We start from the raw sequence: 23,313 nt of genomic DNA on the forward strand, positions 1-23,313 counted from the left end.
GCTTCGGTTTTACAGTAGCAGACACTGTTATTACCATTTTGAGTTAACATCTTGCTCAGCTGTGTTTTTGCGCCAAATTTTTGCTGCATCTTTTAAATTGGTCCATTGTTTTTTATAACAAAATGCAGGCGTTTTTAAAAGCTGGTAAATCTGCCAATGGTACTACAGAAAAACAAGCATCTAATGCGCCCACAGAACGTCGCAAGCCTCCTGCGCCCTGGGTGGAAAAATAGTAAGTAGACGCTCTACTAATTGAAGCACCCGAAGCACATTCAGATAGTAAGCAATAATAATTTACAATCATTTTTTCAAATAGTCGCCCAAGAAGCGTGGAAGATGTAGTGGAGCAATCTGAGGTGGTGGCAGTACTCCGCAAATGTGTTGAAGGTGCCGATTTGCCCAACATGCTGCTCTATGGCCCGCCCGGCACAGGCAAAACCAGCACGATTCTCGCAGCGGCTCGTCAAATTTTTGGTGACATGTACCGCGACCGCATACTGGAACTAAATGCCTCTGACGAGCGCGGCATTAATGTGGTGCGCACCAAGATCAAGAACTTTGCACAGCTTACGGCGAGCAGCGTGCGACCCGATGGTCGGCCGTGTCCGCCTTTCAAGATTATTGTGCTGGACGAGGCTGACTCTATGACACATGCGGCACAAGCTGCGCTGCGTCGCACCATGGAGAAGGAGAGTCGCAGCACCCGCTTCTGCCTCATCTGCAACTATGTGTCACGCATCATTGTGCCCATTACGTCGCGTTGCTCCAAGTTTCGATTCAAGGCGCTGGGCGAGACGCAAATCATTGCTCGACTGAAGCACATCTGCATGCAGGAAAACGTTAACATTGATCCAGATGCATACAAGTCCATTGTGAAGATATCCGGCGGCGATATGAGACGGGCCATAACCACTCTGCAGTCCTGCTATCGTCTCAAAGGCTCCGACCACACCATCAACACAGACGATCTCCTCGAGATGTCAGGCATTATACCAGAGCATTATCTGGAGGATTATCTCGAGGTCTGTCGCTCGGGCAAGTATGAGCGCTTGGAGCATTTTGTACGAGAGATTGGCTACTCGGCTTACAGCGTTGGCCAAATGATGGAACAGTTCGTGGAGTTCATTGTGCGCTGCGGTTCCCTAACCGACAAGCAGAAGGCCATCATATGCGACAAACTGGGCGTAAGTTGAAACCTGAACCTAATACGCATCAGGTCAGCTAAACACCATTGTTTCTTTTAGGAATGTTGCTATCGTCTGCAGGATGGCGGCTCTGAATATTTGCAAATCATGGATCTTGGCTGCACCATCATTCTAGCACTTAAATAAATTTCCAATTCCTTATACTTAAACTTTTTTAGCACTAAGCTTGCTCCTAGAGCAAACTGTTAAGAAATCCGACCGATTTTAAGGTTGGCAATAACTTATGAATAAAATTTGTTCAACTAGTTTGAAGAAATTTAACGAAAAAAAAATTATTAAATACTTTTACACATTTAATATGAATATAAATTTGGAACTGTATTTTTATTTGGTTATAGCTGTGGCCACTATGTATAAAATGTCCCAATCAACAACCAATTAATTGGACTTGTACTAATTCTCGAAATTTAGTTGAAACGTATGAGCACAAAATTATGATAGTTTTCATAAGCTTAAATAAAAGGGATTTCTATATGATTTAGTGACAGCACACGTGAGAAGTGTACATTTATTCAGTAAATATTGTACCGCCAATAGCGCCACCTGTTGCTCGTTGTTATCTGTCATGCCGCCATAATATTGAGACTTTTGGTTTGGAAATGAAAACACAAATCTAAAATATCCGAAATTCGTGAATTTCACATATCTATCAAAGTTACAAATATATGCTTAAAATATAATTGATTGTTTTACATCCATATATGTTATCAATTCGCTGCAAATTCAAATTCTTCCTCCTCGCGTTCCCGTTTTACAGCCGCATTACTTCCACCAATGCTGCCCACGGCTGCAGCATCGCTGTCCACTTCCATTTTCATGTCGCTGGCGTTCGCCTCTTTTTTGACGTCCGTATTAGTAACCGTTTTCGTTGTGGTTGTGAATTTGATGACTGGCTTTGGAATGGTGACAACTTGTTGCTTTGACACCATTGAGTGGCCACGTTTGGGTCCATTGGCGCTAGAAACGGGCTTGACCATCGTCTTCACCGTGCGTCCCTCCAGTGCTGATTTAGTCATCTTCTTGGGCTGATTTGTGGCGCGTAACTTGTAGTTGACGCCGGTCAAACAGTAGCGATCGGGTGGCAAACGGAGACCACAATGGGGCTTGATTGGAGGCAGTGGCATCGCATTGCGCAGCTCCGCCATTTTGGCCAGCACATGACGTGACGGAGGTCCAGTGAAGCTCTTGTCCAAAGTCATCTCGGTGGCAAGCCGCACATCTTCCAAATCGATAGTTTTTTTGCGTGCATGGTTAGCATATACCTTGGCATCATCCAATATACAAGTCACATACCCTACCGAAGCAATGAACGTTTTTTTTTTATTTATAGAAAAATAATCTGTGATGCAGCTGCGTTACTTACGAAATGTAAACTCAAGCAGTTGGTTAACTACGCGTGGCTCGTACTCCTGGATGTTGAGCTCTTTAAGTATGGACATAATAACTTGTGCATCTTTGGGCACATGTTTGATTTGTGCGCTGACTTTGGCTTTTTCAGCCTTTTCGCTGTTCATTGTTTATGAATTTGTAAGTTTCCAGCGCTGTTTGCAAAGCGTCAGTGTGACCGTTAAATACCAATCAAAAAATACCAAAAAAAAATTAAATACCTCCCAGAAAGTCAGATCGACATTTTGCAGTATTGCTGTAAGTTAGCAGTGCTTTTCTGAAATGACCATCATAACCGCGTAATTTAAACACATTCATTATTCTTACTATGTAATTTTAAAGGAAAACAATATTGATATTAATGACTAGTGTTTATTGAAAATATATAATACACAGCATATTGTGGCGTTGTTATGTACGCATTTAAATTCAAACAATTCTTTACTTCTAAGTTTTGTTTTGATTTTTACATAAAAAATGCACTTTGGTCGCATACAAATATTGTTTTCCCATAACTACATCTTATAATTAAAGCATAACGATACATTTTTCTACACACACACTGTGGAAGATGCGAGTCGAATGCTCGCTAATCAGACAATTACATAGTTACATAATACAATTACGTATAATAACAATATTAAACATTAAGCATAGGACTTAATTAAAGTATTTTGCACGTTGGTGGAGTCTTTCCCGGCTTCTTTTCCACCGCACGCACCGCCTCCTCAAACACCTGCTCTAAGTTCAGCTTCTTCTTGGCCGAGCACTCGACCAAACTATGGGCATGAATCTCCTTGCGCAGCCGCCGGCCTTCCTGTGTGGTCACAAATTTCTCCGAATTCGGTATACGCAAGTCGAGCTTAGTGCCCACCAGAACAACGGGTACATTGGTGCCAAAGTGACGAATCTCCGGCCACCATTTGCTCTTAATGTTCTCGAAAGAGGTACGACTGCTGATGGAATAGCACAATAGGAAGCAGTTCGTCTGTATTGAAGTTATAAGGAAATCGATTAGATAAGCCATACGACATATGTTTATTTATATAGTCATATTTATACACTTACATTGGGATAGCTCAATGGACGCAGTCTTTCGTAATCCTCCTGCCCGGCCGTGTCCCAGAGTGTTAGATTGTATTCATTATCATCGACCGTTATGTTGCAGGCATGGTTATCGAATACAGTCGGTATATACTCCTCGGGAAATTCGTTCTGTGTGTAGGTTATCAGGAGGCAGGTCTTGCCCACCATGCCATCCCCGACGATGGTTATTTTAAGAGGGCGCAGACTTTTCGACATTGTGCAAACGAACTGGAAAAATATAAAGAAAGCGAAATCGAGGCGTCAATACATGTGTATATGTGTGTGCATGTGAGCGAATGTGTGTGTGCATGTGCATGTGTGACATTCAATGCGCTGCATTGCACCATTTGGTGGCATATGTTGAAGCGACATGCGTTGTTTATCTTGCCACACCCACATCCCACTGCAACCGGAAATCTGTGTGTGTGTATTCGTATACGGGTGCGTTTTCTTCACATTCGCAAAACTCGATATCTTAACATAAGTCTAAGCTGTTACTTATAGCTACTGTTATCAGCAATGCGCTGTTAACACTTGAACTTCAAAGCGCTTAATCTAATCAACAAAAAATCAACTTTACGATTTAAATTGTTAACGAAATTGCACACAGACAGCTGCAAATAGTATTAACAATTCAATTAAAAGTTTTTATAAAAGTCCATTCGGAATGTTTACTTAGTTATTCTGCGAAATTCATTAAACTTTGTCATAGTTTTGTGTTTTCTTATTGTTGTTGCTGTTGTTATGATTGCCTTATATAACAAAAAAGCATTTGAAAAACGTATGCACTTTCACCAAGCAAACAAAATTATGTTTGATAAATGTTTTCTTATTTTTCGTTTTTTAATTAAAACTGGTTTTCAGCCAACGTCAACCAAACGAGTTGTTGACCCAAAACTTGAACTAGATTTCCCTACAGCATCTCAAGTCTAGTGCTAAACAGTGTTGCAGAGATACAAATGTTTAATTTGCATACAGTTACAGTTAGAGTCCGAACGCTCTGGCGTTCCACACTTTACGCAGAAAACTCATACTGATTCTGGGAAACAGAAATCTTCAGACATGAGTCATGCCATAAGATCGTCAGTAAATTGACTGGGCAAACTCTTATTACAAGTATAGACGCTGTTGTGGATGTGAGCAACGAAATCTAAGAGCGTATGTGCGCCTAGATGACGATTTGAATCTAGTGACTCATCCAAAAGGCTGCCAACAGGTCTCAGCCCACATAATATAATAATGAAACTTTTATCAGAAGTGGAGGCAACAACGGACTGCAGTTACAGCAGAAAACCGGTTATATTGACATATTCACAGACGTTGATCATCGTTTACCGTTTCCATTTGAACTTTTGGCTCGTGGCCTGCGACACACAATACACAAAGAATTTGAACGTGTTGCTGTTGTCGTTTCAGTTGCATTCAGTTGCATGCCACGCGCTCAGAAGGCCCTGAACTTTATGCTCAACTGCAATCGGACTTTTTGATGTGCGGCGCTAACATCCGACATTTCAGTACGCTACCATGGCCCCTATTTCCTCCACCATCACAATTAAAGCTAATTGCTGTATAGGGATCCCAACTGGGGTTAAGTGCTCGCTTTGTAGTTTCGCTTTTTTTTTATTCATTTATTTTGCATACATATGCTGCCATTTCTATTTATAATTTTACTCTTTTGTTCTTGATTTCGCAATTGATATTCCAATAACTTGTTTTGTTGGGGACTTAAACTCTCTGTTATGCTAGTGATAACAGTACGCTGTTAATATGCTGCTGTTCCTATGAATAATGCTGCTATTAATTAATTGATATACGTTCGCTGCAAAGAGATCGTTAATCAATTTATATAATGCATATATTATATATCCATCTCAAGTAAAAATGCAATGACCACTTGTTAGTTGCTCATTCAAAAACGTTTCAATGGAATTTTCAGTCAGGTGTGTTTCTCCACATCTGATCATTGAGAACGTTTTGGCAAAGTTTGCTTAATCAGCTGCTTATATAAATAGTAACAGACGTAAATACATATGTATGTATGTACATGATGTATGTATGTACAGATATATGTATGTATATATATTGAGATACACTTGCTGCGCCGCCGTATACAAAGTAAATTATTTGCACGCCAGTCACTAAAACATTTGGTTTGTTTATAATAATTTACTATAAAAAAAACCGTCGAGCAAGAGAATAACCAATTAAAAGCAAAAGCAAGAGCAAGTGTTGTTTATTTATTTCAGTTCAGCTACGCGAATGAATTTGCTATTGCTGTTGTTGTTGCTGCATTGTTGTTGTTGTTGGTATTAATACTACTTAATGGTTGTCTGCTTCACTGGCTGCCGTCGAAGTTTGTTTGGAAATTTTGCCAAAAAAAAAAAAAATGGAAAGAGGAAGAGGAAGCCAATTTTTGCTATTTTGGTGCGGCTGATCAGGTATTTCTTTTGCATTGCAATTCGTTGTTGTTGATGTAAAACCAACTGCGAATTTCGATCACATACTTATGTACATAGATACTAGGATATCATAAATATTGCTGTGGCTACAAAGAACTGTCTAAATCAACTACACAAATATATAGTACGTATATGTATGTATGTACATATATTATGTGTCATGTGATAAAGGAAATGCTCTAACCAAAGCAGACAGCACAGCACACAGCGAGACTCGACAAATACTCTCATTGTAATTAATACACATAATAAATTATTTAAAACATAATTACGCTTTCATGAAATGGGAAATACGGAAAATGAGTTTTTTTCTGTTTTTGTTATCGCTTGGTGTGTAGCAGGGGCAGGGGCAGGGGAAAAGGGCTGCCGTTGGGGCAGCGTCTGCGCTGGCCTCTTATAAACTTTACATATCAAGTTACACTTTTGTTGTTGTTGTCGTTATATTCTTGGAACACTTGCAACATTCACACTCATTGCCAATGCACTCTCTCTCTCTCTCTCCCGCGCTCTCCTTCCCACTCTGTCGTTAGCTCTCTCTGTCTCTCTCCATTAGTCCGCTTAAATTCAAAAATTGCTTAATGCGAATTAATGGATCATTCCTTGCATTATTTCTTAGCTCAAGTGAGTTTATTGAATACACAGTGTATAATATATACATAGAGCTTATATATGCAGAAATATGCCATTACTTATGTCTGGGACAGTCTTTAGCATCTTCAGCTGTTGTCCACGCTCCTTTGTGACTTTATCAGTGCATTGTAATCGCATTGTGCATCATATTAAACGAATACGAATACGAAGAGGCTGTAGATGTAGTGAATGTAACAAGTATTACTCTATATAGCGATGCATATAAATATTTATGTGTGTGCCTATTCAAGAAAAGCACTTGCTTATGAGTATTATTTATATATTCATTAGAGTCAAACAGTAAGTTATGAGCAATAGTTGCAGCTGTTTTTCCGTTACACTCGATTACAAAATGAAATGAGAAATTCAAAACACTTCTTACAAAATAGTGTCAAGTCTCATATGCTCAATATGCTTACATTCTTATCATTCCTTCATTTTCATATATGAAAGTAAAGCTCAATAAATTGCCAGAACGTCTGATAATTGAAATAATTGGAAATGATTCAATTTTCCCAGACGACTTAAACAGATTTGTAAGAAACTGAGTATATTATATCTCAGGAGATCAGAGTACTCAATACAATGTTGATTAGCGCATAATCTGCATTAGACTTTTACCTATTCATACATATATGTAGTATTAAGATCAATTGTTCTTATAAACCGCGTATGGCAACCGTAAGAAAGAACTGTTGTTATTCACTTTTTTCTATACATATACGTATGTACGTATGTGTATTTTGTTTTATGGTTTCTCTCTGCATTTTCGTATTTAATGAAGAGATTAGATAAGATACATGTATGTATATGTACATAGGTGTGTGCGATTATTCCTCTGCGCCATATAAAAATGAAATCAACTGGAAGGCACGATAAGTGCAACTATGAAGCTGGTTTAACATTAGACCACAAATATATAAATATAATATACATATGTACATATATGTATATGCATGATGTGGGGAAATTGGTTGCGATTTGGCTAGGGGTCTCGCTCCGCACACGCCGTCAATTAGTTTAATTAATTGGGGTCATATTTTATGGCATATGTCGTATTAGATTGATTCGCTGTTGATTTGATGCAGATCGCCGGCAAAGTATTGGATGTAGAGGGGGCCTTTAGTTGTCACGTACTTGAAGGTTTCCTGTGATAGCGCACAAATACACACGCGCCCTAGCCAGATGGCCTTTAATGGATAGGCAGCCATATAATTGTTGTTAACTAAAAATGGTAACGGGCCTAAAACAGAGCCAGAGAGCCAGACAGCGAGCAATAGATAGAATGAGAGAGGGAGCGAGGGAGAGAGGGAGCGAGAGAGTGGTAGACAAAGGCGGCGCGTGTGTGGGAGAGCGAGAGAGCAGCTGTAATCAAAAAGCTGGTTGGCATTCCACAGCCAGAGACAGAGTCAGAGTCAGAGCCAGAGCCATTGGGCGGGCGTTTGTGTGAGCGTGTGACGTGAGCGCCATACAAAAGTGACTCAGGTGATAAAGAGGTGATCACGAAAACGATACCAAAAAAATCGAAAAAGAAAACGCAAAAAGAGTAATAACAACAGCAGCAGCAGCAGTGGAAGTATTGTAGAAGTTGTGTTAGCCCAGAATGCAGTGAACAGGTTGCAAAGCCAAAACTGTTGACAAGATGCTTTCTACTGATTATGTTAATGATGTTTACACAAAACATACGCTCAGATACACACACACACACATACGCACAGTTTAAGATACGCAGTTGCACAAGGTCAGCAAAGCCGTTTATATGTATATGTATGTGTATAATACGTATTATTATTATTATTTTGTATTGAGTATGGGGCTTTGGCGTTACGGCCAAATTAAAGTTGCGTGCAATTTCAATTGCAGCGCACACAGCACGTACTTATATATACTCGCACTAGTATTCTCGCTTTGTTTTTGTTTAAATATATATATATATTCAATATATATACTGTTGTTGTTTGCAACAAATCAATCGAGCCACACGTTCGCCTCTAGCGATGACGTCTGTTGATCAGTGAACGTATTTGAAAGCACGACGCAGCACGGCAACACTTGGACACTCAGTACAAACACGACAGCTACAAAGCTGGCACAACCGATCACTCGGGCAGTCAACACGCAACTGAGAGCAAGCACCAGGCAGAAGACGCTGAGAGGGCACTGGCTAGCAGTGTTGCCGAAACTTTTTCAGCAAAAGTAGCAAAACCGAAGGCTGAAAGTAGCTAAAAGTAGCCAACTTTCTTCTAAAATAGCTGAAAAAGTAGCAAAAAAGAAAACAGTGCTGTTTTTTTCACAAAAAGTCAACGTTATTAATTTAATTTAGATAATATCTCATCTATTACTACCAACTCGTCATTTTCACCATTGTCGGTTTTATAATTTGCCTTTTTAAGGTCGTTGTGTGGAACGCTATACTCATAGCATAAATAACAAAATAAATTTTTCGATCATTCTCGATAAAAAAGTTATCGGATGAGTTAAAAAATGATAAACTTGTACTGCGTATGGTACACACGAGTGTGCATGCCAAATTTCAGCTCTCTAGCCCTTATAACTTCTGAGATCAACGCTCTCATACGGACGGACGGATGGACGAGCGGACAGACGGACAGGGCTATATCGACTCAGCTCGTCGTGCTGATCAAGAATATATATACTTTATGGGGTCTGCGATGATTCCTTCTGCCCGTTACATACTTTTTCACAAAACCATTATACCCTGATTTCCCATTGAAAATGGGTTCAGGGTATAAAAACTGATAAGAAATGAATTTTCCATAACATTTTAGAAAGCTTACCTATTCTTCAGTTGTAATATTAATTCTACACAAAACTTAATACATTTAAATCATTTACATTTAAAAAGTATCAAAGCAAATTTTGCTATAAGTTCGCTTACATTTTAGCTAAATGTAATATTTGAAAATAGCCAGATTTGTAGCTAATAGCTGTTTGAAAATTTGTGTAGCAATCGGCCTTAAAAAGTAGCCAGATCTAGCTACAAAATAGCTGATTCGGCAACACTGCTGGCTAGTGGCCCAGCCCAACCACAAGCCGCCTGAATGCAGAGAGCAGTCGATGAGCGGAGAGAACATTCGTAGAAGGCGTAAGAGCAAAACTGCACCAAATGAAAATCGCTTTGAGCAATTGAGCGTAGTTATTGAAGTAAAAGTGTTCTAGAAGCTCAGCTAGGAGCAACGCCATTCAGCCATAAAGCAAATAAGAATATGTTTTAGAGATAGTCTATCAATCAATAAAGAACACATGAGTTAATATTACAGGAGTTTTTTATATTCTCTTCGATTTCTCGGATCAGTTTAGCCAAAGGACCACTGTTACTGGTGGATGATACGGCCTATCGAAATCCACTTAGCAGCTCTTCTCTTTAAGCAAAAACTCAGTGTTTCATGAATATTATTACATAGTATTTACGTTCATATATAATTTAGAACACTTCATTTTAAAGTGGATATTAGTCATTGAGGGTTTTTTTCAGATTCCGTGTACCCTAATAACGTTAACCGCAATCAAAGAACATTTTATATGTGAAATTATAATTAAACATCGTAATAATAGTTCAATTGCTTTCTTGTCAGAAGATTAACACTTAATTAACAGTAAAACTAGAATTTACATTGAGTAACGCCTTCAACTCGTTATTGCGTAATCCGTATATGAAGAACGTAAACGCGACTGTCATGACCAATTAATCAACGACTTGACCGTGCACTCGTGCTCCTATGCGTGCCCGTTAAGTCGTTGTAACTGTAATTAAAGTTCCCTATGTACGGCCAAGGCATGGCCAAAGAAGTGGAACAGCCACAGCACACAATTCACGTTTGCCAGCAGATTAGGCATTAATTATAATTATTACTGCACTGCCCATGTCCGTGCTCATGTTCACGCTCATGCCCATGCCTTAAAGGGAGGCAAACTCTTTTTAAATGCTGACAGGCAAAAGGTTAATGCGTGGGCCGTGGCCTCCACAAAGGGAAGACCGGAAAAATTATTAATAAATATAAGTATGCTGCAGTGCCAATTAGATACAGCTACTTATGTGCCACATGAGCAACATGTGTGTTCAAGAGCATTTTTGTAGCAGTGTGTGTGTGTGCTGAAGAGAACAGGTGCTGTGGCACGCCGGTACTCACTTCAAAGCAATACACTTTATCAGCAACACACTTACAATTCAAGGTCACCCTACGGGTGAAGCATCCACACGTTCCCCATTCTCTTAGCTTCGCTTTCGTTTTTATACCCTGAGCTGAAATTATTTATAACAGCAACAATATATTCTCAAGGTACGTCGATGCAGAAATAAGCTCAAGATATTATTGCATTCACTGTCCCGTTTCCGGTCGGATTTTTTTCGATCATAAATTGATTTCTTGTGTCAAAATATTTTTTAATATGAATATGTATATATATGAATATGTATCTAGACATACAACATAATTTATTAGACGTTAGAGTTTATATAAAATTAAAACTAACCTAGAGTTAAGCACTGCCTACTTGGGCCTTTGGTTACATACAACCACTAACCAGAGAACACTCTCTGGTTAGTGATACAACATAATAAAACATATAAATATATGTGGGACGAACAATGTTTTAAATGCATTAGAACAGACGAACCCATATATGCTCAAATCCAATATACTCGCTCACTCGAGAGCGGATGGTTTGTATATTGAATATCATGTTTGTTTGGTGCGTTGACTTTCGAAAGACATTGTTGATGGGAAGTTTTTCGTGCACAGTATGACCATATAACGTGAATTCGAAAATACCAAATGTTAATACTAATTACTGCAAAGTTGAAACACTAACCCTAGAACGGTAATAAAAAAAATTACTCCGAATTTGATGACCAATGGAACATTGGAACAAAGCGTCGAATCCCCGGTCACCATTTTCACATATGATAAATCGAAATAAGTTTGATTTGGAGCATTTATATTACTATAAGCTCGACTTTGGCCATTTGCACATTCTCTCTTATTATATATATTGAATCCAAAATCAATTTTGTAAGCAAAGTTAAAATTTGATTCTAAGCGTTTTCTTTTTGCGTTTTACATCACTTAGTTTAATGCATTGATAGCATTGTACAGCACTTCTGTTAATTACAGCAAATGTTATTATCGATAACTTAACACTATTTCTTACAGAGCTGCCATACTGCTAGGCATAACTTATTTGATAGAAAACTTGTTTGTGCCGCAAATTAACAAAATAAAAATAGCAATAAAATGCCCGAAACCGACGTTACTAAAATGAAGGTGAGTAATTTTCATATTAATAATCAATGTACAACAAGAAAACATGTTTTAACCAATCCAGGTTGCGGATTTAAAGCGAGAGTTGAAGCTGCGTGGGTTGCCATTGAACGGCAATAAAAATGAATTACAAGACCGCTTGCAAACGGCGTTACTGGAAGGCGACATTTCGTTGGAAGATAGCGCAATAAATGACGCTATTGATGACGATGTCTCGTTCACGGATGAAGACGAGCATAAATTATTGGGTGAAGATCACGAGGACTTGCTGTTAAAGAGCCCAGTGAACACGCCTACGACGACAACAATACCAGATTTATCATCTCCAACAGCAACGGCGACGGATTCAAATCCAGATGCAAATGCCGCATCGCCGCCAGCTAAAAAAATCGTACTCAAACGGAATAACTCGCAGCCGTTATTGACAACGGTCACGACAGCAACAACAACGCCATCGAAGGAGAATGCCGCCCCTGATACTGCGATCAGTGTAGCTGGATCATTGGAGGCTGATAAGCCCACAAAAACGCATCGAAAACCAATTGTGGTTGGTGCTTCTGCAACGCAAAGCAAAGACTCCACATCCACTCCCGACAAGAAGCTAACCCAACTAAGCGCACAAGAGCGTTTAGAGATGCGTGCCAAGAAGTTTGGTATTGCCCTCGATGCGAAAGCCGCAGCTGCTCCAGCTGCAACTGCTTCACCAGCGGTTAACAAGTCTTCGTCGGCTTCAATAAAGGCTAACAAGGGCAACAAGGAAACGGAGGAACAGCAAAAGGAGGCTTTGAAGAGGCGTGCCGAACGTTTTGGCTGTGTGGTGCCGGAGAAGAGCCCGAAAACCACAGTCGATGAGCGGCTGCAAAAACGTAAGGAACGCTTCGGTAATACTGTTGGCACAACAACAGCAGCTGCCAGCGATCCAAAGGCCAAGAACGAATGGGCTGAAAAGGCGCGCGCCCGCCTGGAACGCTTTAAAATTGCACCTGCGGCTGCTGCCGCGCCGACAAAATAAGTGACGCGCGCTGTGCCTCAACTCAGCTTAGCATCCACTTCTTTATTTAAGCCACAATCAACCACCAATTATATACATGTAACTGTTAAGCCAGATAACAATTGCACAGAATTTATTACATTTAAACTGTGCGAAGTTGGATTGACCTTTCAACTAGCTGCTGTATCGATTATTGTAAGTCTCTATTCAGACAAAATAAATAAATACCTAATCCTAACAGGCTATCGGAACCAAAGGCTTCTATTTTAATATTTAAAAGGAGATGCACAGATGATTTGTTTAATATTATTCATATTTTTATTGGCTTCAATCACTTATAAATTAGATGAATTGCGTCTTCTGTGTTTTGGAAAGTCAATTATTTATATATTATGATCATTTTTGTTATGATTAATGTAAACGTATGTATAAAAATTAAACAATTATTTGTTTGTGGTCACTATGAACTAAAAACATTGCAATAACCTAGCCACGTCTGCTTTGCTTTGCTGTTTGCTCTTGGTTAAAGTAAACCGGTGGTCGTGTCTAGAAGTTCATGCGGTTCATTCACACGGGCAATGCGTTCTACAATTTTAGGGGATGCAGCTTAAAAGTAGGTTACTTTAATGGTGCGACCATCCAAGCGGGAGCCATCCATGAGAGCTGTTGATTTAGTAGATTGTTAAAAGATGTCTACATAATAAATGCAAATGCTCTGATTTCTTACCTATGGCCAGTTCCGCATCGCGTTCCTTAAAGAAGCGCACCACGCCCACATCATTGCCACGTATCTCGGCAAATTTGACATCGCCAACATCACGGAACTTGTCACGCAGCGTTTGCCAGGTGCAGCTCAATGGCACATTCTTAATGATGATCGTATCAGACTTGCGGGGACCACCGCCGGGATTGCCAGCGCCGCCACCAACACCGACATTACCACCGCCAACGCCCACGTTGCCACCGCCACCGCCAAACATGTCCAACTGATTGCCCGAGTTGCCGTAGTCATTGCCATCGATCTGGTTGTTTCCGGAATTTGTGCCACCACCAGAACTGCTGTTGTATGCATTGAACCCAACATTGCCACCAGAGACGCCACCACCGCCAGTGCCACCGCTGTTGCCGCCACTATTATAGTTGTTACCGGCATTACCATAGCCGCCACCGCTGCTGTAGTTGTTGGTTAGGCCAACATTGCTGGCGGAAACGAGTCCGTCATCGTTGCCACCAGTGTTCCCCAAATTGAGACCTAGGGTGCTCAGCGATGAAGTGAGCAGCGGATTGGACAGCGCTGCTCCCAGGTTACCCAAGTTGCCAACCACAGCAGCCAAGTTGCTGGGATTTAAATTATTTAGATTGATGCCACCGCCGCCGCCGCCAGCGTTGTTGCCCATGCTCGGCTTCTGCACTGGCGCCACTGGAGAGGGCTGCACAGCAGCGTTGTTACCAAACATGACTCCACTGAGGCTACCCAGCAAATTTGCGTTTGAGTTACCGCCGCCGACAACAGCGCCGCCAGGAACTGCGGACAACTGCTGAGCGCCCTGCACATTGCCAAGCAGCTGTGTGGCGTTTTGATTGCCGCCATTCGGCAGATTGTGGGCTACATCTTTCAGTGGCTCACCGTTGGGCCCTAGGCCGATGCCAACGCCACCCAATCCCTCGGGCAGCTTTAGACCTTCGCTCTTGTCGGGTATTCGGTCCAAACGTACTGTCATGCGTCGATCATAGAGCATCTGGCGATCCAACATTGAAATGGCCTGTACAGCCTCCACTGGATGATCATATTCCACTACAGCAAAACCGCGACTGTGTCCCTCCTTGTCCAGGGATAAGTCCACACTCTGCACCTTTCCGGCAAGCTTGAACACTTGCTTGAGCTTCTTGCTGTCCACTTTGTAGTCCAGCTGTGATAAAATAAACGCCAAAATTTAAAAATTGAAGTAGAAAAGTATGCTTTGAGCATCATTGGAAACAGCATTAAAAGCATTGTCCAGTTCAAACACTCATCCACACTGACTCCGGCTGCCACCTCCACTAGGAGCAAACAAAGTCTGAAGGAAGGAACACAAGGATCAAGCCGTTGGGCCCAGTTGGCTAACCCAAAACCGACGCAGCAGGCTCGCAGTTAAACCGACTGTTTCATATTTATAACCCAGCTGCAGGTAACACAACCACTCAAAAGATTGTCGATTCTCGGGCGGCACAAACAATCCAGTTGAACTGCATATTATTACATTAGCGCAGTATGCAACAATAATTCCTTGAACAGGTCATTTGACTACGTAGAGCGATTAAGGAAAAGATCCAGTTATCTCATATATGGTCGATGGTCAATAAACTGAAATCATTGAATTTCCGATACGATTCTTATATTTTAATTAATTTAAATTTTACAACTTCCCGTTGACCGCTTTCTTTTAATAATTAGTGATATTCCCATTCTCAAATTAACGGCGATTGAGCTGAAGCTGATCATTATAGCAGTCCTAGGCGTAAGCCCAAGTCTGTCTCAACGGCTATTATCGACATTGACTTCCATATTTACCGATAGATAGCAGATCCAATTACACGAATTGTTATATTTATTAGAAAATATCGGACAATAGAAATTTCTCAACACGTATAGTTGTTTACTTTCATTTAGAAAGGCAGCAAACAGCATCAAAGTTTTAATAACAATAAATTATTCGGAAGAGAAGATTGTTTACTATAATGTGGTAAACACTTTCAAGTGTACAAGGAGAAAAAAAGTCATATAGTAGATTGGCAAAGTACACAACCAGTTATAATATAACACTTACAATGTTATTTTTATAGTTGGGTTATAAATACGAAACAGAGCCCATGATGAAAACGTATTCAATACACTTAGTATAGATAGAATAAAAACAATTTACTACTTAAACAGAACTGGGCAAAGAGTACACAAGTTAGAAAACATATTTCTATCATATAGAAGATATGCGTATTTAGATAATTGTGGTTGGTTTTGGTATCGGTAACGGTATCGGTATTGTTCGTTTTTTTTTTTTTTTTTTTTCTTGATTTGGTTCATAGTTTATTATTATTATTATACATATACTCACATTAGCAACAAAGACCTTATTATGCAAAGGTCCACTTATGCCAAGACTCTCCAAAAACGAAGCAGAAAGCCCATACAAATTGTAATTCGACGAATTAAAATCATTAGACATCATGTTAAAATTATTACGCCCAGATCTAGAAAAAGAAGCCAAAAGTCCAGAGAGAAAAAATAACAAGAGCAAAAGATAAAAAGCACAACAAATACAAGTATCCGAAAAGCGCACGCACATCATACCATTTCATCTAAGCTACAAACAAAGATTGAGATTAGCTCCAGAACGTCGAGATTAACGTGTAACGTTTAAGTATTATAACAACTACTGATCGTTTGTTTAGGAATATTCTTTCTTAAAGCATATATAAAGTTCTATAATGGCCAGTATTTGACAGCTTGTAATCGTCGGCTAAATCTAACTTCTAGTACACCAAACACATTGTAAATTAAGTCATCAACTTTAACGACATAAAGCAATGCTCGACCAAAATTCAACTGAAACCTTTATAACAAATTTACAAATACAAAAGTTAAGCCCCGAATGTAGAAATAGAACAAATTTAGCAATGAACAGTTGTTCGATACTACTGGAAAAGTGCTCAAAACAAAAACTATAGACAGGATACACAGCTCTCCAGTAAAAGCATCGTCTAAAAACGTTGAGATGTTAAGTAACTTAAATCTAGTAATTTTCCTTCTGATGAAGCTAACATATTGCCGACCGGTGAACTGAATTTTTAAAAGGACTCCAAGTGGATCCAATAATTATAAGAGGCCCAAGCTGTTTTCTTTTCCTTGTTCGAAGTAAAATTATCAGCACAATTCAAAGTAGAATGTTCATAAAGCCCTGCAATAGACATTCGTCTTTATATAATGTATACAATTTTTGGGTCACATTAGCATATGACAATGCCTGGTATAAATCTTAAGCACTGGATGCCCTTAATTAAAAAATGTCAACAACACTAGGAGTTGTTTTTGTGTATTCCTGTCAATAACGTCGAAAATATTCTTTCCTTTGTGATTTGCTAAATGTGCTTAGAGTATAGGAAAACGATTGTAGATATGCTATATATTTGGTATTTTATATTACTTACATTCTGTCATCGTCACGTCGCGAGAAGCCGCGATCACGATCGTCCATATGATCGCGACCTCCACCATTTCCTCCTCCTCCTCCTCCACCACCAGCACCGCCTCCACCGCCACCTCCTGCTCCATCGCGAACAATGCGACCGTATTGATCACGCTGCTCGCCGTGATCTTCCTTGACGACTAGCTCACGTCCGTTAAGTTCATATCGATTCATTTTCTCCATTGCTTTTTGGACGTTCTCTGGATCTTTGAACTCGACAATACCGCAGCCACGTGCCTTGCCGTTTTCATCATGGAATAATTGCACATACTCAATGGAGCCGACAATGCGTCGGAATAGATCCTTGAGGTCTTGCCAGCGATAATCGTACGGAATGTTCGAGATATAGACGCGGCAATTGCGTCTTTCGCGACTTCTGTCGCGTGCATTATTAGCGCCTCCTCCGCCACCCCCACCACCAGCGGCGTTTCCATTGTTACCATCCGCATCTGAGAAGCGGGAGCCGCGTGCGCCACGTCCACGGCGATCACGCTCTTTCTCCCGATTCTCGACAGCATTTGCGTCCATATTCATGGCTGCCTGCTGCAAAAATTCTTAAGTGTAAAATCAAACAAATTCTCACTCCACTAACGCGCTCCTCAGCGTCATTGCGAAAAAAAGATGGCGACTTGCGGCGTCGTTGCGCCGTTTATGCCGTTTACCCTGTTTGTCTATGCGCTGTACTCACCATTTAATTATGTTATACTATAAGTTTGTATTGATATAATTTTATTGATATTTTTTTGTAATTGAACTGTTTTTACATTAACACAAATACAATAATCAATAAAGTGGACATATGCCGACTGCCGTGAGAAAAAAATTGGAGATGTGTGGAAATGGAACTAAATTAGTGTATGAACAAATCGAAATGAGCTGCTAGTTCTGTACGTTATCAACAATCGACAACTATCGATTACTTATCGGCTCAATTGTATCGCAATTTAAATTTGTCATTACATCTCCGAACTTAGTAAGAATTCAAATATTTTCTACTACATCATCGTAATATAAAACTTAGAAATTCTATTATATAATATATATATAATTGTTCTAGTCTTAGCAAAAATTAAAAGAGTGGGCTAATAAAGCTAGTTTAACAAATATAAATACATATGTATTTAAGAAGAACTATTTAATATACGTATGTATGTATGTACATATGTAAAAACAGTTTTTATATATCCAGTTGAACTGACATAAACCTGCGTTATCAGCACAAAAATATTGTCTCTGATGCATGGCGACAAACTCAATGAGTTGGGTTTTTTCAGTGAATTACTAAAATGTTTTGGATTTCAAGTTTAATTAGGTCTCATACTCTTTCGTACAGCATACAAGTTTATTAAACCTGTTTGTGCCAGTGATTATATTGAACTACTATAAAATTATTCAATTCTATTGTATACATTAATGTGTGCATTCTCTATAAATCTATCTTATAATATGAAGCTTTCGTTCAGAAGGGTATTTCAAGAAGGGTGTTTAAAAGTGCTGAAAAAGATTAATTAAAAAGAAATTAAATAAAACATATTTGAAATATATATGTTATATTGCTGTGTATTGCAAAGATTGACTAGCACCAGAAACTCGTTTAGCTTTTACCTGATTACTGTCAACAGAGGCTTTAAATAGAAGAGCTCAGCCATGAACTCAGCATTCGGCAGTCAACTTTACCAGGATGAGCATCAAGTTCAATGTAAATGGCTTCCCGTACGAAGTGCAGCCGCAGGATTACGCGGCGGACATCACTCTAAATACATTCCTGAGAGAACATCTTCACCTGACAGCCACCAAATATATGTGCTTGGAGGGCGGTTGTGGATCTTGTGTTTGTTTAATACGACGTCGTCATCCCATTACGGGGGAAATAAGCTCCCGGGCCACGAACTCGGTAAATATAATATTCAGATGGATGAATATCAGACGTGGATTGGTTCAGCTAAATTATATTATACCTCCTTTTAAGTGCTTAACCCTGCTTAATACCTGTAATGATGTGGACATTATCACCGATGAGGGGCTGGGCAATAAGAGCAGTGGCTATCATCCCATACAAAAGCGTCTAGCCAAACTTAACGGCAGCCAGTGTGGATATTGCTCGCCGGGATTCGTAATGAACATGTACGGACTTTTGGAGAGCCGAGGTGGACGCGTGACCATGGCTGAAGTGGAAGATGGCTTTGGAGGAAACATCTGTCGCTGCACTGGCTACAGGCCCATATTGGATGCCATGAAGTCCTTTGCTGTCGACAGCACCATTGAGGTACCAGCAGACTGCGTGGACATCGAGGACTCTTTTGAGTTGCTCTGTCCACGCACCGGTCAATGCTGCAGTGGTAGCTGCTCCCGCCCATCCCTGCCTGCCCAGAACAAGTGCCACTGGTATTGGCCCAAGACTCTGGCCGAACTGTTTGAAGCCCTCGCCCAGGTGCCCAGTGGAGAGGAGTACATTCTGGTGGCAGGTAACACGGCGCATGGTGTCTACAGGCGGCCGAGGAGTATAAAGCACTATGTGGATGTCAATATGGTGCCGGAGCTAAAGCAGCAGAGCATAGAGCCAGACCACCTCTTGCTGGGCGCCAATTTGACTCTCACAGAGACCATGCTGCTCTTCAAGCAGGCTGAGCAACGCCCGGGCTTCGAATACTGCGCGCAATTGTGGCAGCATTTCAACCTGATTGCGAATGTGCCAGTGCGAAATGTAAGTGATGGCCATAAATCCACATAATCCAGTTTGAAACTTGTTTCAGGCGCACTCCTAATTCGACATATGTGTATAGAAACAGAAAGTGAATTGAAATTAATGAATTTGAAATTTTAATGAAGAGATTTCAAATTTACAACCATAACAAGAATATATTAAATTTTAGAATGGAACACTGGCGGGTAATATTTCAATCAAGAAGCAGCACCCGGAGTTCCCCTCGGATGTCTTCATCACACTTGAGGCCCTGGATGCTCATGTCTTGGTGCACGACAATGCGAGCAGTCAACGGATAATGAGTCTGTTGTCTTATCTACAGGATACTACGCCCAAACTGGTTATAGGCGGATTTATTCTGAGGCCTTATCCAAAGTCCAAATACTTGTTCAATTCTTACAAGGTTAGTTTTAATGATAAGGGTGTGGCCCTTAATAATCTCTCCTCTCCAACAGATCCTACCGCGTGCTCAAAACGTGCATGCCTATGTTAATAGTGGATTCCTTATCGAGTGGCAGAATGTTCAGCATCGTATAGTGGCCTCGGCTCGCCTTTGCTTTGGAAACATCAGGCCCGACTTCGTGCACGCTGAGCATGCCGAGCAGTTGTTGGTAGGTCGGGATTTGTATGACAGCTCCACTGTGGCGCAGGTATTCGAACAGCTGCTGACAAGTCTACAGGCAGTGGAAATGCCGCCCGAGGCCTCGCCTGAGTATCGTCAAAAACTAGCGTGTTCGCTTTTCTACAAGTTTTTGCTTGGCTCGGCGCCCGAAGAGCTGGTCCGAAAGCGTTTTCACAGTGGTGGTGACCTGCTAGAGCGCCCGCTTTCCTCCGGCAGCCAATCATTCGAGACCATACCAAATAAGTATCCCGTGACTAAGCCAGTGGAGAAACTGGAAGGTATGCCTATATTTATTCTGAGCATACCAGAGAGCTGTTTTAGATTGGAATTCCATTACTTTCGTTAGGTCTCATTCAGTGCGCAGGTGAAGCAATCTACATCAACGATTTGCTAACCACCTCTAATGCTGTGCACTGCGCCTTTGTCACGGCCAAGCGGGTGGGTTCAACAATAGAGCAGATCGACTCGGCTCCCGCGCTCCAGTGCAAGGGCGTGGTTGCGTTCTATGGGTCCAAGGACATTCCTGGCGACAATAATTTCAACAATACTACATTATTCACCGTCCCGGGTGATGTGGAGGAAATCTTTTGTTCTGGACGTGTATTGTACTATGATCAGCCATTGGGAGTAATCGCAGCATTGACACACGATGTGGCCGTCTATGCGGCGACTTTGGTGCAGGTGACCTATGCCAATGATCAGGTTAAGATTTACACCAGCATGAATGCGGTTCTGTCAGCCAAAGTGGAAGATCGTCTGGTGATAAGTACTGAGCCCAATAAGGAGCTCGCCCAAACGCCCCTAAAGCCAGGCGATGTGCTGGGCCGTGGAATTCTGGAGTTGGAGTCCCAATACCATTTCACCATGGAGCCACAAACGACAGTAGTGGTTCCTAATGAACAAGGACTGCAGGTTTGGAGCGCCACTCAATGGATGGATGTGACCCAAGCGAGCATATCACGAATGCTCAAGCTGGAGGCGAATGCCGTTCAATTACAGGTGCGACGAATCGGCGGAGCGTATGGTGCTAAAGTAACACGAGGTAACCAGGTAGCCTGTGCCTGTGCTCTGGTTGCATTCAAATTAAATCGGCCAGCACGTTTCGTGCAGACCATTGAGTCTATGATGGAATCGAATGGAAAGCGTTACGCGTGTCGTTCCGACTATGAATTCCGAGCTAACGCAAACGGCTCGATTCGTATGCTCACCAATAACTACTACGAGGATGCCGGATGCAGCCTTAACGAAAATGTCGTAGACTTTCTCACCCTACCAGCACTCAAAAATGTCTATAATCTGACCGGCTTGAACTTTAAGGTTAAAGGCACTACTGTGAGAACAGATGCACCTAGCTCAACGTGGTGTCGGGCACCAGGGACAGCAGAGGGTAAGTTAATAAGATTGTCTCTAGCTCTATTCCATCTCTTGTTGTAGCAGAGGGAAATGCATTACAAGCTGCTTTCCGTGTTTCGATTCACAGCCATTGCCATGACTGAGACGGCACTGGAGAACATCGCCTTCGCCTGCAAATTGGATCCAGCTGATGTGAGACTAGTAAATCTCCGACCGGGAACCAAGATGGTGCAGCTTCTTCCCCGATTTCTCGCTTCCACGGCATACCGTGAGCGGCGGGAGCAAATCAACTTGTTCAATGCTCAGAATCGATGGCGGAAGCGGGGCTTGGGGCTAGCTTTGATGGACTTTCCTCTAACTGTGAACGTTGCCTTGGCTTATCCAGCGACGGTGGCCATTTATCATGCGGATGGCTCTGTGGTGATATCTCACGGAGGCATCGAGATTGGCCAAGGCATAAATACAAAAGTGGCCCAGGTGGCTGCCCTCGTGCTGGGCGTTCCCCTTGAGCGTATTCGAATCGAGACCACTAATACTATAATAGGAGCTAACTCCTTTGTGACAGCCAATTCTATGGCAAGCGAGTTGGTGGGCATTGCCGTTCGTAAGTGCTGCGATAAGCTGAACCAGCGCCTGGAGCCGGTTAAACGTAGACTGGGATCCCAGGCCAGCTGGCCACAGGTAGTAGAGGCAGCCTTCAACCAGTCCATCAGCTTGATTGCAACCGAATCGTTCAAAAAGGGTGATCAAAGCGACTACAGCATCTACGGCTTAAGTCTAACCGAGGTAGAGGTGGACATACTGACTGGCAATCACTTAATAAGCCGCGTAGACATTCTGGAGGATGCGGGCGAAAGTATTAGTCCCAACATTGATGTTGGTCAAGTTGAAGGAGCTTTCGTCATGGGTTTGGGTTACTATCTCACCGAGCATCTGGTTTACGATCGTCAGACGGGACGTCTTCTCACAAACCGTACCTGGAACTATCATCCTCCAGGTGCCAAGGATATACCAATTGATTTCCGCATTGAACTGCTGCAAAAAAGTCCCAATCCCGTTGGATTTCTGCGCTCAAAGGCTACGGGAGAGCCAGCTCTATGCCTGGCGGTGGGCGTACTCTTTGCCCTGCAACATGCCATACAGGCAGCTAGACAGGATGCCGGGTTGCCTCGTGAGTGGGTCAGGCTCGGCGCTCCCACCACACCCGAAACTGTAATGCTTTCCGCGGGCCACGAAGTAAATAATTATACTCTACAATAAATGAATATTGTTAAGTATTCATAACTATTAATAAACTATTGATTTATCGGTGCATTGTTAAAAGTTTTACAAACGTAAAAAAGGAAAAGTTTATTTAAATATTTTAATGTTC

General features: G+C 41.3%; 6 protein-coding genes across 7 annotated transcripts; 3 read left to right on the top strand and 3 right to left on the bottom strand.

The window, feature by feature from the left end:
- Positions 1-15: 15 nt before the first annotated feature.
- On the top strand, positions 16-1,514 carry LOC149270402 (replication factor C subunit 4). The gene is made up of 3 exons (XM_089461937.1): positions 16-232; positions 317-1,184; positions 1,245-1,514. Exons 1-3 carry the CDS (start codon positions 123-125, stop codon positions 1,329-1,331), a joined length of 1,065 nt encoding a protein of 354 aa, XP_089318063.1. The 5' UTR covers positions 16-122; the 3' UTR covers positions 1,332-1,514.
- A 157-nt stretch (positions 1,515-1,671) lies between these two features.
- On the bottom strand, positions 1,672-2,788 carry Taf9 (TBP-associated factor 9). The gene is made up of 2 exons (XM_018017882.2): positions 2,569-2,788; positions 1,672-2,499 (listed from the first exon to the last, which is right to left on the bottom strand). The coding sequence occupies exons 1-2, from the start codon at positions 2,717-2,719 to the stop codon at positions 1,913-1,915; spliced, it is 738 nt and encodes a 245-aa protein (XP_017873371.2). The 5' UTR covers positions 2,720-2,788; the 3' UTR covers positions 1,672-1,912.
- A 159-nt stretch (positions 2,789-2,947) lies between these two features.
- RhoL (Ras-like GTP-binding protein RhoL) lies at positions 2,948-8,892 on the bottom strand. Its single transcript, XM_089461938.1, has 3 exons — positions 8,646-8,892; positions 3,660-3,905; positions 2,948-3,579 (listed from the first exon to the last, which is right to left on the bottom strand). Exons 2-3 carry the CDS (start codon positions 3,891-3,893, stop codon positions 3,256-3,258), a joined length of 558 nt encoding a protein of 185 aa, XP_089318064.1. The 5' UTR covers positions 3,894-3,905; positions 8,646-8,892; the 3' UTR covers positions 2,948-3,255.
- Positions 8,893-11,893: 3,001 nt separating this feature from the next.
- On the top strand, positions 11,894-13,295 carry LOC149270403 (uncharacterized). The gene is made up of 2 exons (XM_089462019.1): positions 11,894-12,051; positions 12,113-13,295. The coding sequence occupies exons 1-2, from the start codon at positions 12,022-12,024 to the stop codon at positions 13,058-13,060; spliced, it is 978 nt and encodes a 325-aa protein (XP_089318145.1). The 5' UTR covers positions 11,894-12,021; the 3' UTR covers positions 13,061-13,295.
- Positions 13,296-13,334: 39 nt separating this feature from the next.
- On the bottom strand, positions 13,335-18,132 carry rump (heterogeneous nuclear ribonucleoprotein rumpelstiltskin). 2 transcript variants are annotated; one of them, XM_089462016.1, is made up of 5 exons: positions 17,951-18,132; positions 17,225-17,802; positions 16,132-16,267; positions 13,767-14,949; positions 13,335-13,702 (listed from the first exon to the last, which is right to left on the bottom strand). In XM_089462016.1, exons 1-5 carry the CDS (start codon positions 17,951-17,953, stop codon positions 13,647-13,649), a joined length of 1,956 nt encoding a protein of 651 aa, XP_089318142.1. In that variant the 5' UTR covers positions 17,954-18,132; the 3' UTR covers positions 13,335-13,646. The 2 variants fall into 2 exon arrangements, with proteins under 2 accessions (XP_089318142.1, XP_089318141.1); XM_089462015.1 differs by having other exon boundaries at positions 17,225-17,805; positions 17,951-18,131.
- A 747-nt stretch (positions 18,133-18,879) lies between these two features.
- On the top strand, positions 18,880-23,289 carry AOX2 (Aldehyde oxidase 2). The gene is made up of 6 exons (XM_089462002.1): positions 18,880-19,156; positions 19,232-19,966; positions 20,136-20,369; positions 20,422-20,866; positions 20,935-21,975; positions 22,069-23,289. Exons 1-6 carry the CDS (start codon positions 18,944-18,946, stop codon positions 23,199-23,201), a joined length of 3,801 nt encoding a protein of 1,266 aa, XP_089318128.1. The 5' UTR covers positions 18,880-18,943; the 3' UTR covers positions 23,202-23,289.
- The last annotated feature ends 24 nt before the right edge of the window (positions 23,290-23,313 follow it).

The sequence above is a fragment of the Drosophila arizonae genome, chromosome 2 (assembly GCF_054131065.1).
Source record: "Drosophila arizonae isolate 15081-1271.41 chromosome 2, UAZ_ARI_1.0, whole genome shotgun sequence".
Lineage (NCBI taxonomy): Eukaryota > Metazoa > Arthropoda > Insecta > Diptera > Drosophilidae > Drosophila > Drosophila arizonae.

Bases quoted from the DNA above. Each gene is read 5' to 3' on its own strand.
- LOC149270402 (XM_089461937.1), top strand. From the start codon at position 123: ATGCAGGCGTTTTTAAAAGCTGGTAAATCTGCCAATGGTACTACAGAA. The intron at 233-316 runs GTAAGTAGACGC...TTTTTCAAATAG, and splicing joins GCGCCCTGGGTGGAAAAATA to TCGCCCAAGAAGCGTGGAAG. The intron at 1,185-1,244 runs GTAAGTTGAAAC...TGTTTCTTTTAG, and splicing joins TCATATGCGACAAACTGGGC to GAATGTTGCTATCGTCTGCA.
- Taf9 (XM_018017882.2), bottom strand. From the start codon at position 2,719: ATGAACAGCGAAAAGGCTGAAAAAGCCAAAGTCAGCGCACAAATCAAA. The intron at 2,500-2,568 runs GTAAGTAACGCA...TTGCTTCGGTAG, and splicing joins ACTGCTTGAGTTTACATTTC to GGTATGTGACTTGTATATTG.
- RhoL (XM_089461938.1), bottom strand. From the start codon at position 3,893: ATGTCGAAAAGTCTGCGCCCTCTTAAAATAACCATCGTCGGGGATGGC. The intron at 3,580-3,659 runs GTAAGTGTATAA...ACTTCAATACAG, and splicing joins GTCCATTGAGCTATCCCAAT to ACGAACTGCTTCCTATTGTG.
- LOC149270403 (XM_089462019.1), top strand. From the start codon at position 12,022: ATGCCCGAAACCGACGTTACTAAAATGAAG. The intron at 12,052-12,112 runs GTGAGTAATTTT...TAACCAATCCAG, and splicing joins CCGACGTTACTAAAATGAAG to GTTGCGGATTTAAAGCGAGA.
- rump (XM_089462015.1), bottom strand. The intron at 16,268-17,224 runs GTAAGTAATATA...TTCTTTTTCTAG, and splicing joins CGACGTGACGATGACAGAAT to ATCTGGGCGTAATAATTTTA. The intron at 13,703-13,766 runs GTAAGAAATCAG...CTAAATCAACAG, and splicing joins CGATGCGGAACTGGCCATAG to CTCTCATGGATGGCTCCCGC.
- AOX2 (XM_089462002.1), top strand. From the start codon at position 18,944: ATGAGCATCAAGTTCAATGTAAATGGCTTCCCGTACGAAGTGCAGCCG. The intron at 19,967-20,135 runs GTAAGTGATGGC...ATTAAATTTTAG, and splicing joins CGAATGTGCCAGTGCGAAAT to AATGGAACACTGGCGGGTAA. The intron at 20,370-20,421 runs GTTAGTTTTAAT...CCTCTCCAACAG, and splicing joins ACTTGTTCAATTCTTACAAG to ATCCTACCGCGTGCTCAAAA.